The sequence below is a fragment of the Oncorhynchus tshawytscha genome, linkage group LG09 (assembly GCF_018296145.1).
Source record: "Oncorhynchus tshawytscha isolate Ot180627B linkage group LG09, Otsh_v2.0, whole genome shotgun sequence".
Taxonomy (NCBI): Eukaryota; Metazoa; Chordata; class Actinopteri; order Salmoniformes; family Salmonidae; genus Oncorhynchus; species Oncorhynchus tshawytscha.
In genome coordinates, this window is record NC_056437.1 from 53,351,971 (window position 1) to 53,369,294 (window position 17,324).

Genomic DNA, 17,324 nt, shown 5'->3' on the forward strand with positions numbered 1-17,324 from the left:
TACTTGAGAATAGGGCTAGACAGGCTCCCGTCTCCCAATAAGAACAGTGAGATACACTTAAGTATCTGATGATAATCCCCAGGTGAATTATTGATACCAAGTGTGGACAATTATAGCACATCTAGCTGCTCCACTTTCAGTAGCCAGAGGACCCAAAAAGAGGATGCAAAAGCACTGAATAGTAAAACCATTAAACTCTTCTATTCCAGAGAGTGTGTCCAAAATAATTACTAAATTCCCTAGCTTTTCGTGAAAAACAGTTGTCATACTCTAGGCCCTCATATTCAACTCTGGATCTCAAAGCCAGTTCCAGTGCTTTTTTTCTCCTCCATTATTTCCCTCTAATCAGGGACTGACTTGGACCTGGGACACCAGGTGTGTGCAATTACTTATCAGGTAGAACAAAAACCATCAGGCTCCGGACCTTGTAGGGTAAGAGTTGAATGCCCCTGCTCTAGGGTGTTCAAACAAAAACGCATCTTTTGACCAATGGGTCAATGTCTCTATCATAATCCATTCAAAAGCTATTGGAGTGTTTAACCTTGTAGGATGGCCAGAATTAGGGTGAGGAAAAAAAGTGGTAAAAAAAAAAAAATAATAAATAAAAAAAAATCAGGAAAATTGCATCGTGGCAGCAAGGCTGGATTCTGGGCTACTGGCTACCTGACAGGCTCACTTTCCCGTTTAACTCGGCAGCTTCTCGAATTCGTAGGACAGAAAACATTATAGAGGTAAGATGGATAATCGATTTTGAGTCATCATATTTTAGTATAAGCTTTTAATATTAAGTCGACATTCCTGTTTGAAAATGTCTCACAAAAACAAGCATCTCTCCGAAATGTCAACGGACCACTGAGCGTATACCAAGCTTCTTATTTTCAAAGCCTTTCACATTTAACTCTGCTCGTGTCATGCTAATTTTGCTTTTTGCAACCAACAGAAACAACGTTGAAGATGACAACAAATTGTGAAACCTTCAAAAGTTGTTACAAGAAACCCGCACCGCTATGTCAGAGCTCGATGCTTATTATTGGATGTATTAGGTTACGAAATCCGACTTTTTGGATATAAATGCTAAGTTAGAGAAAGAACCCACTGAACAATTCAGAACGTGAATAGTCATATTTGTCTTGGTAAAATAAGGAAATTACATTTCATCAACCAAAGAGCATTTTCAGCCCTACATGCTCTTGGTTTCACATTAGAGCTTCTACAACCGTTTCTTACCAGTGCATCTGCATTGTGTTTCAGTTTCTTGGCCTGTTGTAAGTAGTGATCCGCAGAGTGAACCCTGAAAAAGAACAGGTTCACCAGTCAGTTATTGCATTCGTTTCCTGTACGCCCAAACTTAGAAAAATAACATACAAATGTTTGAGTATACTCTCTAAACAACTATGCACGAGGTTTCTTCGCCACAGCAAGTGGACGGACCCTTCCCACTGAGCTTTTAAACTGGTAATGTATGGTATCTCTGTTTTACACTGGCACATCCATTCCCCATATGCCAGACAACCCTATCCCCTGCAGCTCTACATGCTGACTGGCAGTGGGTTATCCACAGTGGAGAGATGGCTCTTCTTACCTGTCCTCAAACAGCAGTTTTGATCTCAGGGACTTTGAGCCGTCCGAGGAGAGCCGTGGCACAGCAAGCTTGTTATCAGAGCCCTTTGAGGATTTCTCCTGCGGAGAGACAACGCTTATAATCCTATTCCTACGTGGGCTATTTTATGTGACAATGTGATGGGAATAACAAATCATGCCGTGGTGAAAGTGATGAGCTACAAATGTTATATTTGTTTCCTTCCCAAATGTATTTGCAGTCGGTGGACATTTTGTTTGACACTTGAGCCAGAATAATGCTCAGTGCAGCTGGTAAAGGGCACCCTAGTTGTGTGTGTGTGCGCGCGCGCGCGCGCGCGCACACACACACACACACACGAGTTTGGATAAAATGGTGTCATAAGTAGAGCATGACAGTGTGCAGCCCACATAGACAGACAGGCAGACTAGACTGACACACCCACATACCTTGCCCTCCCGGCTGCTCCTGCCCTGCTTGTCCTCGCCCTTCCTGTGTTTGGAGGTGGAGCTGCTCTTGGTGCTGTGGCCTCCCTCCTTACCGCTGCTGGCTCCGCTGGACAGGGAGGTGGAAGACTGGCTGACCGTCCGCTTGCGGCTCTGGTGCTCTGCCTTGGGTGTTCTCTGCAGCCCTCCTGACCCTGATATGGAGGGAGAGGGCACCGGCTCTTCCTTCACTTTGGCCTCCATTGCCCTCTTAGACCTGGTGTGGGTTGTTTTCAATTTTAGCATTCAATGTTCATGTTGGTTTGCAGAATTTAAGCATGTGATGGTATGGTTTGAATAAAAAGTCACTCACTCTTTGCTGCTGTTCTTGTGATGAGATGAGGATTTGTCTTCAAGTCTGGACTTCTTGCCATCAGGCTTGGTGCTCTCCTCATCATTCTAAAGTGAATAACAGGGGAGGGGAAAGGATGATTTATTGTGGGTGCATTTGAAAGGCTTGTAAGGAATGGGGTCCTTGGTATTTGACTGGGTATCAACTGAACATGAAATATCACATTCTATTCTCTAGGTCATAAACATTAGGAAGATGGCCAAAACGTATTGACATTCAAGCTTAACCCATAAGACTCTAAGCCCTGTCTAAGCCCGGGGGGTTGAGAAGGTCATACCAAGGATAATTTTGCCATTTGATTTGGAATTGTAAGATCCCTTGTATAACGTATAAAAATGATATCTGGCCTTACTGCTATTAGCCCATACAAACACATTGAATAACAGATTCACTACAAGTTTGTTCTGAAGTATCTATCCAATATCAGAGATTTAAAAAAAATCCTGATTTCATTTTTATTACATGTATTTAAAATCACTTATTTGTGGCACTAAACAGTCTCCATATATTACTTCCATACATATTTTGACTGGTTTGTGCCATCACCATGCGGTAAGTTAGTTAGATCGAGTTCCAAACCTCTGCCAATAAGGCTAATTTTCAGTTTTCCTCTTCCCACTCAGACCACTCCCAAACAGTCCTGGCAAAATTATTGCTTGAGAAATTAGTCTTTGCTAAGAAACTATTTTTGTTTTCAATTAAAATGGTCAAAGCTAAACAATCACAGTAAGGTACCTAAGGGTGTATTTATACTTGGTCCCTTTCGGCTAATTTGTGAACTCAGTGCGGTTTGCTTAATTTTTTTGTGCAGTGCGAACACTCCAAAGTAACTCAGACCCCCCAAAAGAGCCACCGAAGCGAAAGGAGACCATCTTGAGAGGTGGTCTGAGTTTGGTTCGCTTGACTGCAGTATGGTTCCCTTCTTTAGGGCAATGTGAACACAAAGCTCCCCAGGTTCCCTTGTCATTATTCCTGCACCACACACTTGACTACTGCAACACCCTTTCCCCTGCCATAAGCCCTGGCATTGAGCCACAAAAGATAGAAGATGATGTGCAGGTTCATGGAGAAAAAGAATGTGGCGTTTTTGGATAAAGCTTAGCGATTTTCAAGGATGCACAGAAATGCAGAAATCTGTTTTGTACTGGTACAATGTTCAGATTATGTGATCTATAGGCTAAGAGAGCTTCATAAACGGTTTATCTGATTTGAATACTTTGAGCCGACAAAATTTGGTGAGAATCACAACATAGGGTACAAAATCAAGGTCCTTGCAATCCGGAATCCTTGGGACAGCCTAACTCTGACGTTATCCTATTGAAGTTAACCATTGTAAATGTTAAGGTAAGAGTTAAGGTTAGGTAAGGGTTCAGGTTAGGATATAAGGTATGGACATCCGAAGGAGCCCTGATAGCACTAACCACAAACCTACATTCAATTAAAGCATTATTTAATCTGCATTATTGGTCTGCTATTTATTCTGTTACCAATGATTTTCAGCTGTTCGAAGCTGGTGTAGAAAACCAAAAGTAAAATAATCAAAAATGAAACAAAGGGGAAGCATAGAAATACCGCACATAGAAAAAGATCTACTGCGACTTAGACTTGCTTTCAAACGAGAATGGCAGATCTATAACTCACATTTGTATGTGAATTTGGTAGGGTCGCCCAAAAGGTTACATATTACCGCGTTAAAGGATAACAAATAAATAATTCAACCTCATATTCATCATCTCCAGCATCACCCCAACATGTGTGAAAATGGCACATTTTTATGTTTTGTAGTAACAAAGATACAGGAACATAAATGTTTCCAATGACATCATCAACCAATAAATAGAAAATTAGTAGGCAATTCCTACTCATAACTGGTTAAAATCACATGATGCACACTGAATGGAATCTTCCTCTCTTTTTTTTACTACAAAACATAGAAACGCGCCATTTTCATGTTGATGTTAGTTAGGGTGGTGCTGGAGATGACTATGAAGTAGAAAAATTGCGAAATGTCCCTTTTACTAAATGCAGTCTACACTATATATACACACACAAAATGATGTGGACACCCCTTCAAGTTAGTTGATCCGGCTATACACCGGTTTCTAACAGGTGCATAGAATCAAGCCCACAGCCGTGCAATCTCCATAGACAAAAATTGGCAGTAGAATGGCCTTACTGAAGAGCTCAGTGACTTTCAACGTGGCATCGTCATAGAATGCCACCTTTCCAACAAGTCAGTTGGTCAAATTTCTGCCCTGCTAGGGCTGCCCAGGTCAACTGTAAGTGCTGTTATTGCGAAGTGAAAACGTCTAGGAGCAACAACAGCTCAGCCGCAAAGTGGTAGGCCACACAAGCTCACAGAACGGGACCGCCGAAGCGCGTAAAAATTGTCTGTCCTTGGTTGCAACACTCAGTACAGAGTTCCTAACTGCCTCTGGTAGCAACGTCAGCACAAGAACTGTTAGTCTGGAGCTTCATGAAATGGGTTTCCATGGCCGAGCAGCCGAACACATGTGCAATGCCAAGCACTGGCTGGAGTGGCGTAAAGCTCACCGCCATTGGACTTTGGAGCAGAAGAAACGCGTTCTCTGGAGTGATGAATCACGCTTCACCATCTGCCAGTCTGGGTTTGGCGGATCTGGGTTTGGCGGATGCCAGGAGAATGGTAGCTGCCCCTATGCATATAATGACATTCTAGACAATTCTGTGCTTCCAACTTTGTCACCATTTGGGTAAGGCCCTTTCCTGTTTCAGCATGACAATGCCCCCCACCGTGCACAACATGTAAGTAGGTATATCTAGCTGTTCGATAACACATTCTGATGGAAGGGCTTGTCCTGCACTTTGTAAAAACCCAGAGTGCATTGAATGAATGTTGGAAAAAGATCTGGGTTCCTTTCTAAACATAGCAATGTGAATGCAAAAAATGACTTGGACCACAAAATAGGTGAAATAGTGAACTGGGAAAAGCATCGAGTCCTCTTTCAAATTCAAGGGCAGTGTGAATACAAAGAACTGAGTTATTTTGCAAATTTTTTTTTTTACCGCAGAGTTCACTTTAAAAGTACAGATATTGGTCCTTGTTAAAGAGGACTATATGTGAAAACACCCTAATGGTTACCCAGAAATTATTTCATATTGAGATAAAAACAGCTGGATTGAAAATGTATCAGACCTTGTCATAACAATCTTTTTCACCAATGTGAATAGGAAAGTCCTAACACGGCATGAATAGCAGTGTGCTGTGGCAGGCCATACCTTGTGTTTCCTCTTGCCCTTACCGGAGCTCTTCTCAGAGGGCTGCTTCTGGAAGTCCTTGTCTCTGTCCAGGGAGCAGTCCCTCTCTACTTTGGGCTCTAGCAGGTCTTTGTAGGGCCGTCCAGGAACGCGGGAGAGCAAGCTCAGGTCGATCTTCACCATGAGCACCTGCTGCTGCCTGATGGGAAAGCGGTCATCCGGATCGCTGAGAGGAGAGAGCAGTTCCTTCTCTTCCATAGGAGAGAACACACACACTGGAGTCCTGATGCTCTCTGTGTACTTGGGGGTCTGAGACGACGAGGGAATGCTGTCGTTCTCCTCCGATTCTGAGGAGGAAGAGTCCGTGTCCACAAACTCCCGGGACTTCTGGGAAGTCTTGGTGGGCGCCTTGCTCTTTCGCTTGTCCACAGCCGGTCTGGGTGAGGACTTGGGCTCCTTCTTGATGTTTGGTTTGCGGGAGCCCTTGGTGGCGGCCTTGGGCCGATGGGGAGGGATCTCAGGAGCGGGTTCACTCTCAACCCTTAGCCCCCCCTTTGGCTCCTCCACCACCGGGGGCTTCTCAGACTTTTTCGGCTGTTTTTTACCCACTGTTCTGCGCTGGCCCGGGCCACCCTCACTCTGAGCGGGAGATTTCTGCCGGCCACGGCCGCTCTCTGAGCCCTTCTGTGCTGCCCTCAGGTCCCTGCTAGGTGTAGGCGCCCCTGAGTCTTTAGACCCGCCCTGCCCACTGTAGCCACGGCCTGAGCTTTGGTCCCGCCCCTCCTTCTTGTACTTGGTGGGTACATTACTGTCCACTGGGGAGGCCGGGGAGAACTGCTTGGCTTTCTTAAACCAGTTGTCCAACTGCCATTTATTGGCTGTGGCTGGTTCAGGCTGTGGGGAGAAGTGTAGAAATTGGGACTGGGATCTACTACATCATATTCTGCATGCCTTATCAGGTCAGGTGCCAGAAGGTAAACAGTACTGACAAGTGACAACCCTTGGTTATAATACAATAATGTAATAACTGGTCCAGAAGATGGTAGGTGAAAAGGAAAACTAGGCCTACCTCTGGTGATGCCGGGCGAGGGGGCTCATTGGCCTCGCTATCCGTGGAGCTGCTCTCGCTCTCGCTGTCCGACCCTGAACTGCTCTCTGAGCCACTGTGACTGCTGGAGTCGTCCCGCGAGTGCACCGCTCCCTCGCTGTTATTACTGTTGTTACTGTGGGAAAGAGACAGGTAAACACATTAAGTTATAGTGGACAGTAGGCCAGGGCCGTTCATGTGGAGGCATCATCAGTTAGTAGTTACACATAGAAATAGCTAGCTATTCTAATTGCATTTATTTCCAGTTCTGAGGGGGGTGAATCGTATCAAGAACTTGAGCTCCAATGGGTCGCAGTCTGAGATACCAGTAAGGCCACTACCTTGCTGATGCGTTTCTGGAGGCGTTTTTGGCCGAGTCCTGTTCTCCATCACTGTCCTCATCACTGCTGAGCTTCAGGTCATCTTCCAGCAAAACATTACTGGAACATTACAAGGCCGTGGAAATTACACATTAACAACACATATGGCTTCATTACCACACAAACAACTACAGGGAGAACTAAGCAATATGGCTCCTATCCTGTGTCCCTCAATGTTTGTGGATCCTCTGTCAACTGTGTCACGATCATTAAGCAGCTAGCCATAATGTTCTTAGAGATTTACAGGGTGAAGGGACACTCACTTGGCCTGATCTCCATCGCATGGCGCTGCCTTGGACTGGTGACTGCTCGATGTCTTGGTTGGTCTCTCTGGAGGTGAGGAAGGGTGAGAAGAGAACTCATTACCATTATGACAATGGTGAAATCAACCTGCATCCAGAGGTTCAAAATGTGTGAGACTTGAATGTAAAAGTGCTGGGAAATACTTACTGTGTGCACCAGGAAAACTTGCGTGCTGGGTGTCCTAAAAAGATAATCAAGATATTTTTTGTTTATACAGAGACATTACATGCCTTTATAAGTTCAACCACACTGCTCATTATTACAAAAACAGCTACTTTTTGATTATGGTAGTGTTTAACTATATGGCATTTTCTTTATTCCAATATTTCACTGAAAATACATATTGCTTTGTTGTACTTTTCACACACTCTCTCTCATGTCATCTATTCAGCCGGCACAATGTTTTGACTAGTCATTGGTAAAATAAGATTCACATTTTTTTTAAATGGATGTCTGAATAGCATTTGTTAGGCCAACAAAACAGTACCAGTCAAACTTCATTATGTCTTCACTATTATTCTACAACGTAGAAGATAATAAGAATAAAGAAAAACCCTGGAATGAGTAGGTGTCCAAACTTTTGACTGGTACTGTTTATGTAGGCCTAACAAATGCTATTCAGACATCCATTCAAAAAAAATGTACATCTTATTGTACTAATGACTCGTCTAGAAATTGTGGCAGCTGAATAGATGACTTTCTAAGAGATAGTAAAATATGACAATTTCTATGCTCAGCCTCTGTACGTCTCTAAGGCATGCTCTGCTGTCTGACCTTGGAGGGGAATGGAAACTTTGAAGGCTCTGTTTTGCAGGGGGTGTGAATGGCGGTCAACGGAGGGGGCCAGGACTGAGTCATTTCCTGGAGGGAAAAATGGAAAAAGTGAAGTTGAGTAAGACCTCAATGACAGGAAGAAAAAAAAAAATTCTTACTCAGGTTACAGTACATGATATCCTCTGAAAAAAAAAGAAAGTATTCTTACCTTTAAAATCTCATCAACACAATTCGCATCACCAGTCATGGGACCCTACAAACATCAACGATTGTACCATTGTTAGAAGAAGAAAAAGGCTCATAAACAACAAACGTTAGTGTGTCATATTTCATCTTGTTAGTGACTAAGTCACTAAGTTTTATTCTATAGAATCTCTAGAATTGAGATTCCGTTGAACTCATTCTAGTTCTGTGGTTTTACCTCAACAGGCTGCGAGGGGATCTTGAGCTTGGAGAGCGACGCCTTGCCGTTGGACTTCATCTCCCCCATGGTGCTGCTGTGGGACTGGCCACTGTACATCGCTGATGAGGTCTTGGGCTCCACCGTCTCCTGGCCATCCATGGGGCGCACGTAGGCTGTAGGCTTCTGTAGCATGGAGCTGGGCTTGGACATGAGCGAAGGGGGGAAGGCCTGGCTGGAATGCGGGCCGCTGGTGAAAGATGTGTGCACACGCGACGGGGAGTCCCAGTTGGCCTCGCGCTCACGTGGGGACTTGGAGCGGTAGCGCTCCTTGCCGTGGTGCTCAGCACCCAGTGACCGGGAGTGACTGGAGCTCAGGGAACCCTTGGCTGGGCTAGACGTGTGGGACTTGGAGTGTTCTGAGCCATGCTTGCTGGACTTCTTGTGTTCCCGCTCGTGTCTTTGGCTACTGCTGCTGCTACCGCTACTCCTGCTACCGCTGTGGCTGCCCTGGAGGCTGGATCTCTTAGAGGACTGGGAGGACGAGGTGCTGGCCGCTGGGCCTACTGGAGTCCATTTACTGTTCTGGCCACTGCCACCGCCACGCTGGTCCCCAAACAGAGACTGGCCAGACTTCTCCTCGGAGGACGACGAGCCTGAGGGTTTGCCACCGAGTTTTGGAATTGTGTCTCCGATAGGTTCCTTCATCTCGTCGTAGTTTCCAAGCATACTCTGGATACGACTGGACAGTTTATCTTCTTTGCTGGACTGCACATACAAAGAGAGAGTGAGAAAGAAAGAAACAGAGGGTCACCTTCAGGACAACAGTTAAGCACTTGAATTAATTGCTTTTAGTCTAATACATTAATTAAATATGCTACCCAAACTTTGGATTTATTCTGGTGAAAACTTCTGAAATATAAAAAAAGAAGAGACTTGAATGTTTCTTATAACATTAAAGAAACATTGACAATGTATTTTTGTTAGGGAAATTATACTATTAGCCCTCTGATATGAAGCTTAAAGTTGAAACAATATTGAGGAGAGGGCGGCCCTCTCAACTAATCACACAAGAGAGACGATTGGCTTATTCAAACTCCCCTCCTGACCAGTGAGGCCATCTGCATGGGGTGATAAGGGCCTTCCATGGCTCCATTAAAGAAGTTAAATCAATCACTCGGAGGGGCTCCTGCTACAGATGACAAGAGGTAAACCACAGTGTGTGTAGCCTATCCAATTTCACATGGGGGCCCCCAAACCAATTCTTTCTGACAGATACCCGTGTGGGGTGGGGAACCATCTGTTATCTGTAGCAGGAAATGTAGAATATGTGCTACAAAGCTTTGCTGGTCTGGATAGAAAGCAGAGAAAATCCATCAGAGCCCATTCACTCTAGTAATTGGGTTTGCCTTGCAATATGTTGTGTTGTGTATGTGTACAATGCATAAGTTTGCCGCCATGCAAGGCCTACACTTTGATAGAAGGGCTCTCGGTAGCAAACAAACAGAGCAAAAAAAGTAACACCTAACCCCCATCTTTCACAATTCATGCACCAGTTTTAAACTACATTTACAATGTTATCAGGAGAGAACTTCAAAATGATATAATACACAGTAAAGTGGAGAGCAACATTTAAAAAAATGGAAAAGCCATAGGCCCTGACAAAAATACATTTGAAGTGCATATTGGAGTCATTATACTACAAAAGCCATTTAAGATTTTTCTGCCTGGGGAAAGATGAACTGCATCTGTGCAACCCGTGTACAAATGTTACCACGCTGCTATAAATTGTAAAAGTTCAGTGGCAGATTTGTTTAGTGGCTTTTTTAAATAAACAGACGTGGAATTTACAGGAAGACATAGTAAACAAATGTTACTGGACTATGAATACTATTGGTCAGGACTGATGTTACATAACTCGCTGGAAACTAATCACAAAGAGGCATTCTACTGCCTACATGAGAAGATTGAGTTTTAGTTATCCAGTTGATGTTTCACATTTCTACATTACATGACCCATTTTGTAACTGCATGAGTAAACAAGCGGTGGCTTCTCTAAAAACACAGTGGACTCAGGGCTCTGAGAGCTGTGGAACACAACATGGCTGCCATGGCTGGTGGTGGGAGAGCGACTTCCCTGGGTCCTATTCTTCATCAAAGCCCCCTGATTACCTTTCACTCTGCGGGGGCAAGAGACAGCTTGGCTTTCCATGTCAAACTCACCTCTCACCCCTTTTCATTCGCTACATGTCTGGACACGTTCAAAATCATCTGTTGATTGGTCCTCTAACTAAGAGAGGAGCCACTTACCTCTGCTTATATCTGGTTAGTGGCAAAGATTAGACTGAGCCAAGGTCTGAAATCCTTATAATCGAGTTGGTGGGATGGGAGATCTGGCTCTGGCCCACATCGATGCTCATAGAAAATGTGCATCCTAAACCAACTGCTTTCTGTTGTTTAGTTGACTACAGAGGCCTGGTAAGCATCAACATCAATAAGGGTTAGGTCTACTACTCAACCACTATCTATGATAGGGGACAGTGCCATACAAGCATCCTAAAGTTGTCAAGACTGCATATGAATGCAGGTCCCCTTTAGCTGTGGGCTGTTTACTGCCCACAATGATATAGCAATTTGATGGGACAAAAGGACTAGCGGTTATGCACTTACCTCAGGCTCATTGTGAGAAGGACTAAGGAAGGACCAGATTAGATAAAGGGACAGAGGAGACTGATTTGCAGCGTGGACAGGGTGGGCATGAAACCTCAGCTTGCAAGGCCCGGGCCCTAAATTCCTCCTGAGCAGCCAGCAACAGACCTGAGCCCACATTAACTGCAGCTAATGCAATTCCTCTAAACAGTGCACTTACCTCCAACTCTCCCTGCCACTGTTCAGATATAAAAACACGTAAGCAGTTCTCTGGGTTTAAAAATAGTTATCAATGAATCCTGCAAATCAATCATAGCATAATGGGAATACTTATAGGAGAAGCAAGTATAAACTCTAAGATGTAACTAAATGACAGAAGCAAAACAAAATGAATAACAAAATAAACTTACAACTTTATAAGGTTCAGGAAAGAGAGGGGAGTGAGCTGGAAAGGCCTCTCCTCCCTGCTGGATTTCTTGATTTCGCCTTTCTCTTTCTTTCATACGGAGCACATTCCGGTCTTCACGGTTCATGTTGCTAACAACAGAGACACAGTCACTAAGCGTGGAGAAGAGAAAATAGCAGCTTCCAAATACTTCGGTCTACATTAAAAAACACCAAGTGATACTGCAGAGTACACAAAAAAAAAGATAGGGGGCAACTTAGGGGGAGGGCATTTATCAATGGCTTAAAAGGGGAGGGACAAGAACATCTACACACCCCTGCAAGTCTAAAGCGTTATAATTAATGGGTGATCAAAAGCTACTGATTGTAGGCCTATGTGTTGGAAACACTGTGGGACAGAGATAGCACAGTTAAATCAATGGAATAAATGAAATTAGCATATGAACAGCTAGGCTATCTAGTAATAGGTAGGCCTATTCACTGCCTTCTAACGACCCACTTTTCTACAGTACATATCCCACCCTCAAAATTATCAATCCAATAAGACCACAAATCGTAATTTCCTGTTTTTTTTCTCCATCTCATGAATACAGTGTGTCATTTATTGTAATATAGTCGGTAGTATTTCTGATGGAATGTGATAAGCTTTTAGGCGCTAGGTGGCCCGGAGGCAATCTGCCAACAGGACCATCAACATAATTTCTACTAACAGCTTCTAAATAATCACTGCAAGTAGGGCTGGGCAAAATATAGAATGAATTATATTAATTCGAATGTACGTTTTTGCACGATATACCAAATGCTTGTATAGCAAGAATCATGTAACAAAAAAAAAATTCTCGTTTTTATGAGCGCTCATGTCTGCTTGTTCTCGTGTTGTCTTTTTGGTCTTGTCTCCTTTGATGCTCCTATGCTGGGTGCGCCTTCCCATTTACACCAGAGATCTGTATATAATGATGAGATGCTCATGTATCAGCTCTAACAAATGGTAGTTCTTGTCCCAAAGGAGGGAAGGCAGGCGACAAGCTTAGGTCAAAAATAAGCCCATTGAAACACATCAAAACCTCTCACATCGCATCTTCCTCTTGGTTTACACACACACACACACACACACACACACACACACACACAACACACACCCTCCCCGTGCCACTCACACAAAGATGAGAGATCACTTCTTCCCTGACAAGCGGTTCCAACTCACTATTAGCATTTGAGTTGGTCCAACAGAATCGGTCATATGGACACCGAAAAACATTGAGACATTTTATTGTAAAAGAGAAGTTAATCTTTATAACAATACCCTTTTAATGTCTCAACTGCTTAAATTGCCTGCAGAGCAGACACTCCTAAAACAGGATTATCAACAAACATTGATTTTTAGAAAATGTATGCTCAGTTTGTCACGCGCGGCATTGTGGTACCAGGTACCGGTAGAAGCATTTTAGCCAAAGACTTATACTAGCTGTCTAGTCTGTTTTAAAAATTTGCACTAAGCAGAAGACACAATTATATAAGGATTTGGCTACTTGTTCTCATTCTGAGAAATAAGGTAGGCCATTTGATTTCAACATCAGAACAAAGTGGACACACTGTTTAAACTAGAGGTCGACCGATTATGATTTTTCACCGCCAATACTGATACCGATTATTGGAGGACCAAAAGAGCCGATACCGATTAAAATCGGTCGATTTTTTTTATTTATTTGTAATAATGACAATTACAGCAATACTGAGTGAACACTTATTTTAACTTAATATAATACATCAATAAAATCAATTTAGCCTCAAGTAAATAATGAAACATGTTCAATTTGGTTTAAATAATGCTAAAAAAGTGTTGGAGAAGAAAGTGCAATATGTGCTATGTAAGAAAGCTAACGTTTAAGTTCCTTTCTCAGAACATGAGAACATATCAAAGCTGGTGGTTCCTTTTAATATGAGTCTTCAATATTCCCAGGTAAGAAGTTTTAGGTTGTAGTTATTATAGGAATTATAGGACTATTTCCCTCTATACCATTTGTATTTCATTAACCTTTGACTATTGGATGTTCTTATTGGCACTTTAGTATTGCCAGTGTAACAGTATAGCTTCCATCTTTCTCCTTGCTCCTCCCTGGGCTTGAACCAGCAACACAACGACAACTGCCACCATCGAAGCAGCATTACCCATGCAGAGCAAGGGGAACAACTACTAGAAGGCTCAGAGCGAGTGATGTTTGAAACACTATTAGCGAGCGCTAACTAGCTAGCCATTTCACTTCGCTTACACCAGCCTCATCTCAGGAGTTGATAGGCTTGAAGTCATAAACAGCGCAATGCTTGACGCACAACGAAGAGCTGCTGGCAAAACACAAAAAAAGCGCTGTTTGAATGATTGTGTATGCGCCTGCCTACTACCGCTCAGTCAGATGCTCAGTCAGATTATATGCAACGCATGACACACTAGATCATATCTAGTAATATCATCAACCATGTGTAGTTAACTAGTGATTATGATTGATTGTTTTTTGTAAGATAAGTTTAATGCTAGCTAGCAACTTACCTTGGCTTACTGCATTCGCGTAACAGGCAGTCTCCTTGTGGAGTGCAACGAGAGAGAGACAGGTTGTTATTGCGTTGGACTAGTTAACTGTAAGGTTGAAAGATTGAATCCCCCGGCCTGACAAGGTGAAAATGTGTTGTTCTGCCCCTGAACAAGGCAGTAAACCCACCGTTCCTAGGCCGTCATTGAAAATAAGAATGTGTTCTTAACTGACTTGCCTAGGTAAATAAAAAAAGGTATAATAAAAAATAAAAAATAAATTTTAAATCGCCACCCAAAAATACAGATTTCAGATTGTTATGAAAACTTTAAATCGGCCATTCCGATTAATCGGTCGACTTCTAGTTTAAACAGTTGAAGACGGACACAAGGGTTTGTTCAAAACAATTCAACTGTTCTGCCTTGTTAGCTAGCAAATAGATCCAAGTTGGCTAAACTTGAAATATAAAGATCCCTATAAAGATTAGATGGCTACTCACTAGCATATGAGCTTGTGCTTGAGAGATTGTTTATGAGACCCGTGTTCATGTTCTATAATGCCTGCTACGTGAATGTGCATTAAGCATGGTTCTGGTTAAATTTATAACGAAAAATGCATTTTTATAGAAAAACTTTGTAATCACTGTTCTGGCTTTCCAAAAAAAACAGGTTAAACTATTTTGATAAATCATTTAGTAGTAGCCACCCTTTACACTCTTGGCATCCTCTCAGCCAGTTTCATGAGGAATGCTTTTCCAACAGTCTTGAAGGAGTTCCCACATATGCTGAGCACTTGCTGGCTGCTTTTCCTTCATTCTAAGGTCCAACTCATCCTAAACCATCTCAATTGGGTTGAGGTCAGGTGATTGTGGAGGCCAGGTCTTCTGATGCAGCACTCCATCACTCTCCTTGGTTAAATAGTCCTTAGCCAGCCTGGAGGTGTGTTTTGGGTCATTGTCCTGTTTGAAAAACAAATGATAGTCCCACTAAGCACAAACCAGATGGGACGGCGTATAGCTGCAGAATGCTGTGGCAGCCATGCTGGTTAAATGTGCCTTCAATTCTAAATAAATCACAGTGTCACCAGCAAAGCACCCCCACACCGTCACCTTTATGCTTCACGGTGGGAACCACACATGCTGAGATCATCCATTCACCTACTCTGCGTCTCACAAAGACATGGTGGTTGAAACCAAAAAATCTCACATTGGGATTCATCAGACCAAAGGACAGATTTCCACAGGTCTAATGTCTATTGCTCGTGTTACTTGGCCCAAGCAAGTCTCTTCTTCTTCTTCTTATTGGTGTCCTTCAGTAGTGGTTTCTTTGCAGCAATTCGACCATGAAGGCCTGATTCACACAGTCTCCTCCTGAACAGTTGATGTTGAGATGTGTCTGTTACTTGAACTCCGTGAAGCATTTATTTGGGCTGCAAGCTGAGGTACATTTCACTAATTAACTTATCCTCTGCAGCAGAGGTAACTCTGGATCTTCCTTTCCTGTGGTGGTCCTCATGAAAGCCATTTTCATCATAGTGCTTGATGGTTTTAGCAACTGCACTTGAAGAAACTTTAAAAGTTCTTGAAATTTTCCGGATTGACTGATCTTCAGGTCTTAAATAATGGACTGTTGTTTTGTCTTTCCTTATATGAGTTGTTCTTGCCATAATATGGACATGGTATTTTACCAAATAGGGCTGTCTTCTGTATACCACCCTACCTTGTCACAACACAACTGATTGTTTCAAAAGCATTAAAGGAAAGAAATTCCACAAATTAACTTGTTCATTGAAATGCATTCCAGGTGACTACCTCATGAAGCTGGTTGAGATAATGCCAAGAGTGTGCAAAGCGGTCATCAAGGCAAAGGGTGGCTAATTTGAAGAATCTTAAATATAAAATATGTTTAACTTATTTGGTTACTACATGATTCCATATGTGTTATTTCATAGTTGATGTCTTAACTATTATACTACAATGTAGTAAAAAGAAAAACCCTGGATTGATTAGGTGTGTCCACACTTTTGACTGGTACCGTGTGTCCTTCTAAACATGAGTTCTATTATTGTGGTTTCAAAAACAAAGCCATTTGCCCTTGTATTCCATCTCTAGTGATTGGCATCAATGTTGTAGAGTGAACAGCGATTCAGAATAGGTCTAACTACTGTTCACAGTGAACTGTCAACAAGATTATTTTTTAAACAAAAAACTAGGCCTATGTACTAAGAGGGAAATGTGCTCAATGTCATAAGAGGTCAGGCATCACCTGAAAAGTGGGTTCTATTAACGGAGATCTCCATGAAGTGAAAGGTTTAGTTGGTAGTTCCTCAAAAATAAGCCAGCACTTTGACATACAGGCCTAACCCTCTCTGTAGCTTTTAAGGGTATAACAACAAGTTAAGGAGTGTTGAAAGAGTAAGATTAACCTGGCCTGTCCCCCCACCTTCCCTCAAAACACAGCACCTGATTAGACTAGGCTATATAGGGCATATGGCAATTCCCTGACTGCTCAATACACTATAAGCTACAGGGTTGAGTCATCACTGAACGCAGATGGTTTTCTACCTTCCATTAACCAGGAACAGAAAATACCACAGTCAACTGGTATGATACGATCATTTAACATTTTAAAAAAAAAAAATTTTTGTGGCCACCCTTACAACTCCATTTACACCACTCACTCTTATTAACACATTTGACCCCATCATACGGTCTGAATAGTGAGAAACAGGAGATTGGCAAATTGTAGGAAAACAAGAAATCCTACCAAAGACCTTCACATAAGGAGTAGGCAAACCTAACTAAAATAGTTCAGAAACTGATGGTGAGGGAGGACTGCAATTTTAATTTGTAGATGCAAATGACTCCATTCGGGATGGGCCTTGAGTAAATGTGTGAATGGGCTGTTTAGTCAATACATTTGATCACTCAGCTTTGTTTATGTCCTGGCTCTCTAAACACTCCCCTCGCCATTAATCATTAATCCATTCTAATCACCGCTGTGTATTATGAGGCAAGTGGGGGCTTAAGGCGTCAGCATACTTCAGTTCGACTGGCGGCTAGGTGAACCGAATGGGTGTGCTCGCATACTCCCTTAAAAGAGCTACACTTGAAAAATGAGGGGGGAAGCATTTTGAGATGCCGTAGCAA

The 17,324-nt window shown here is 42.8% G+C and overlaps 1 protein-coding gene across 2 annotated transcripts in view; it reads right to left on the reverse strand.

Annotated features, from left to right (window-relative positions):
* LOC112258119 (AF4/FMR2 family member 4-like) overlaps positions 1-17,324 on the reverse strand; it is a 33,590-nt gene that overhangs the window by 5,161 nt on the left and 11,105 nt on the right. For both annotated transcript variants that reach the window (XM_024432250.2, XM_024432249.2), the window contains exons 2-14: positions 11,657-11,783; positions 8,619-9,365; positions 8,406-8,450; positions 8,198-8,284; positions 7,571-7,604; positions 7,384-7,450; positions 7,082-7,180; positions 6,723-6,876; positions 5,675-6,547; positions 2,378-2,463; positions 2,029-2,281; positions 1,583-1,680; positions 1,228-1,291 (exon numbers count right to left, since the gene is read on the reverse strand). In XM_024432250.2, coding sequence (XP_024288018.1) covers positions 1,228-1,291; positions 1,583-1,680; positions 2,029-2,281; positions 2,378-2,463; positions 5,675-6,547; positions 6,723-6,876; positions 7,082-7,180; positions 7,384-7,450; positions 7,571-7,604; positions 8,198-8,284; positions 8,406-8,450; positions 8,619-9,365; positions 11,657-11,779 — 2,730 coding nt within the window. In that variant the 5' untranslated portion in view covers positions 11,780-11,783. The remainder of the gene's footprint in view (positions 1-1,227; positions 1,292-1,582; positions 1,681-2,028; positions 2,282-2,377; positions 2,464-5,674; positions 6,548-6,722; positions 6,877-7,081; positions 7,181-7,383; positions 7,451-7,570; positions 7,605-8,197; positions 8,285-8,405; positions 8,451-8,618; positions 9,366-11,656; positions 11,784-17,324) is intronic.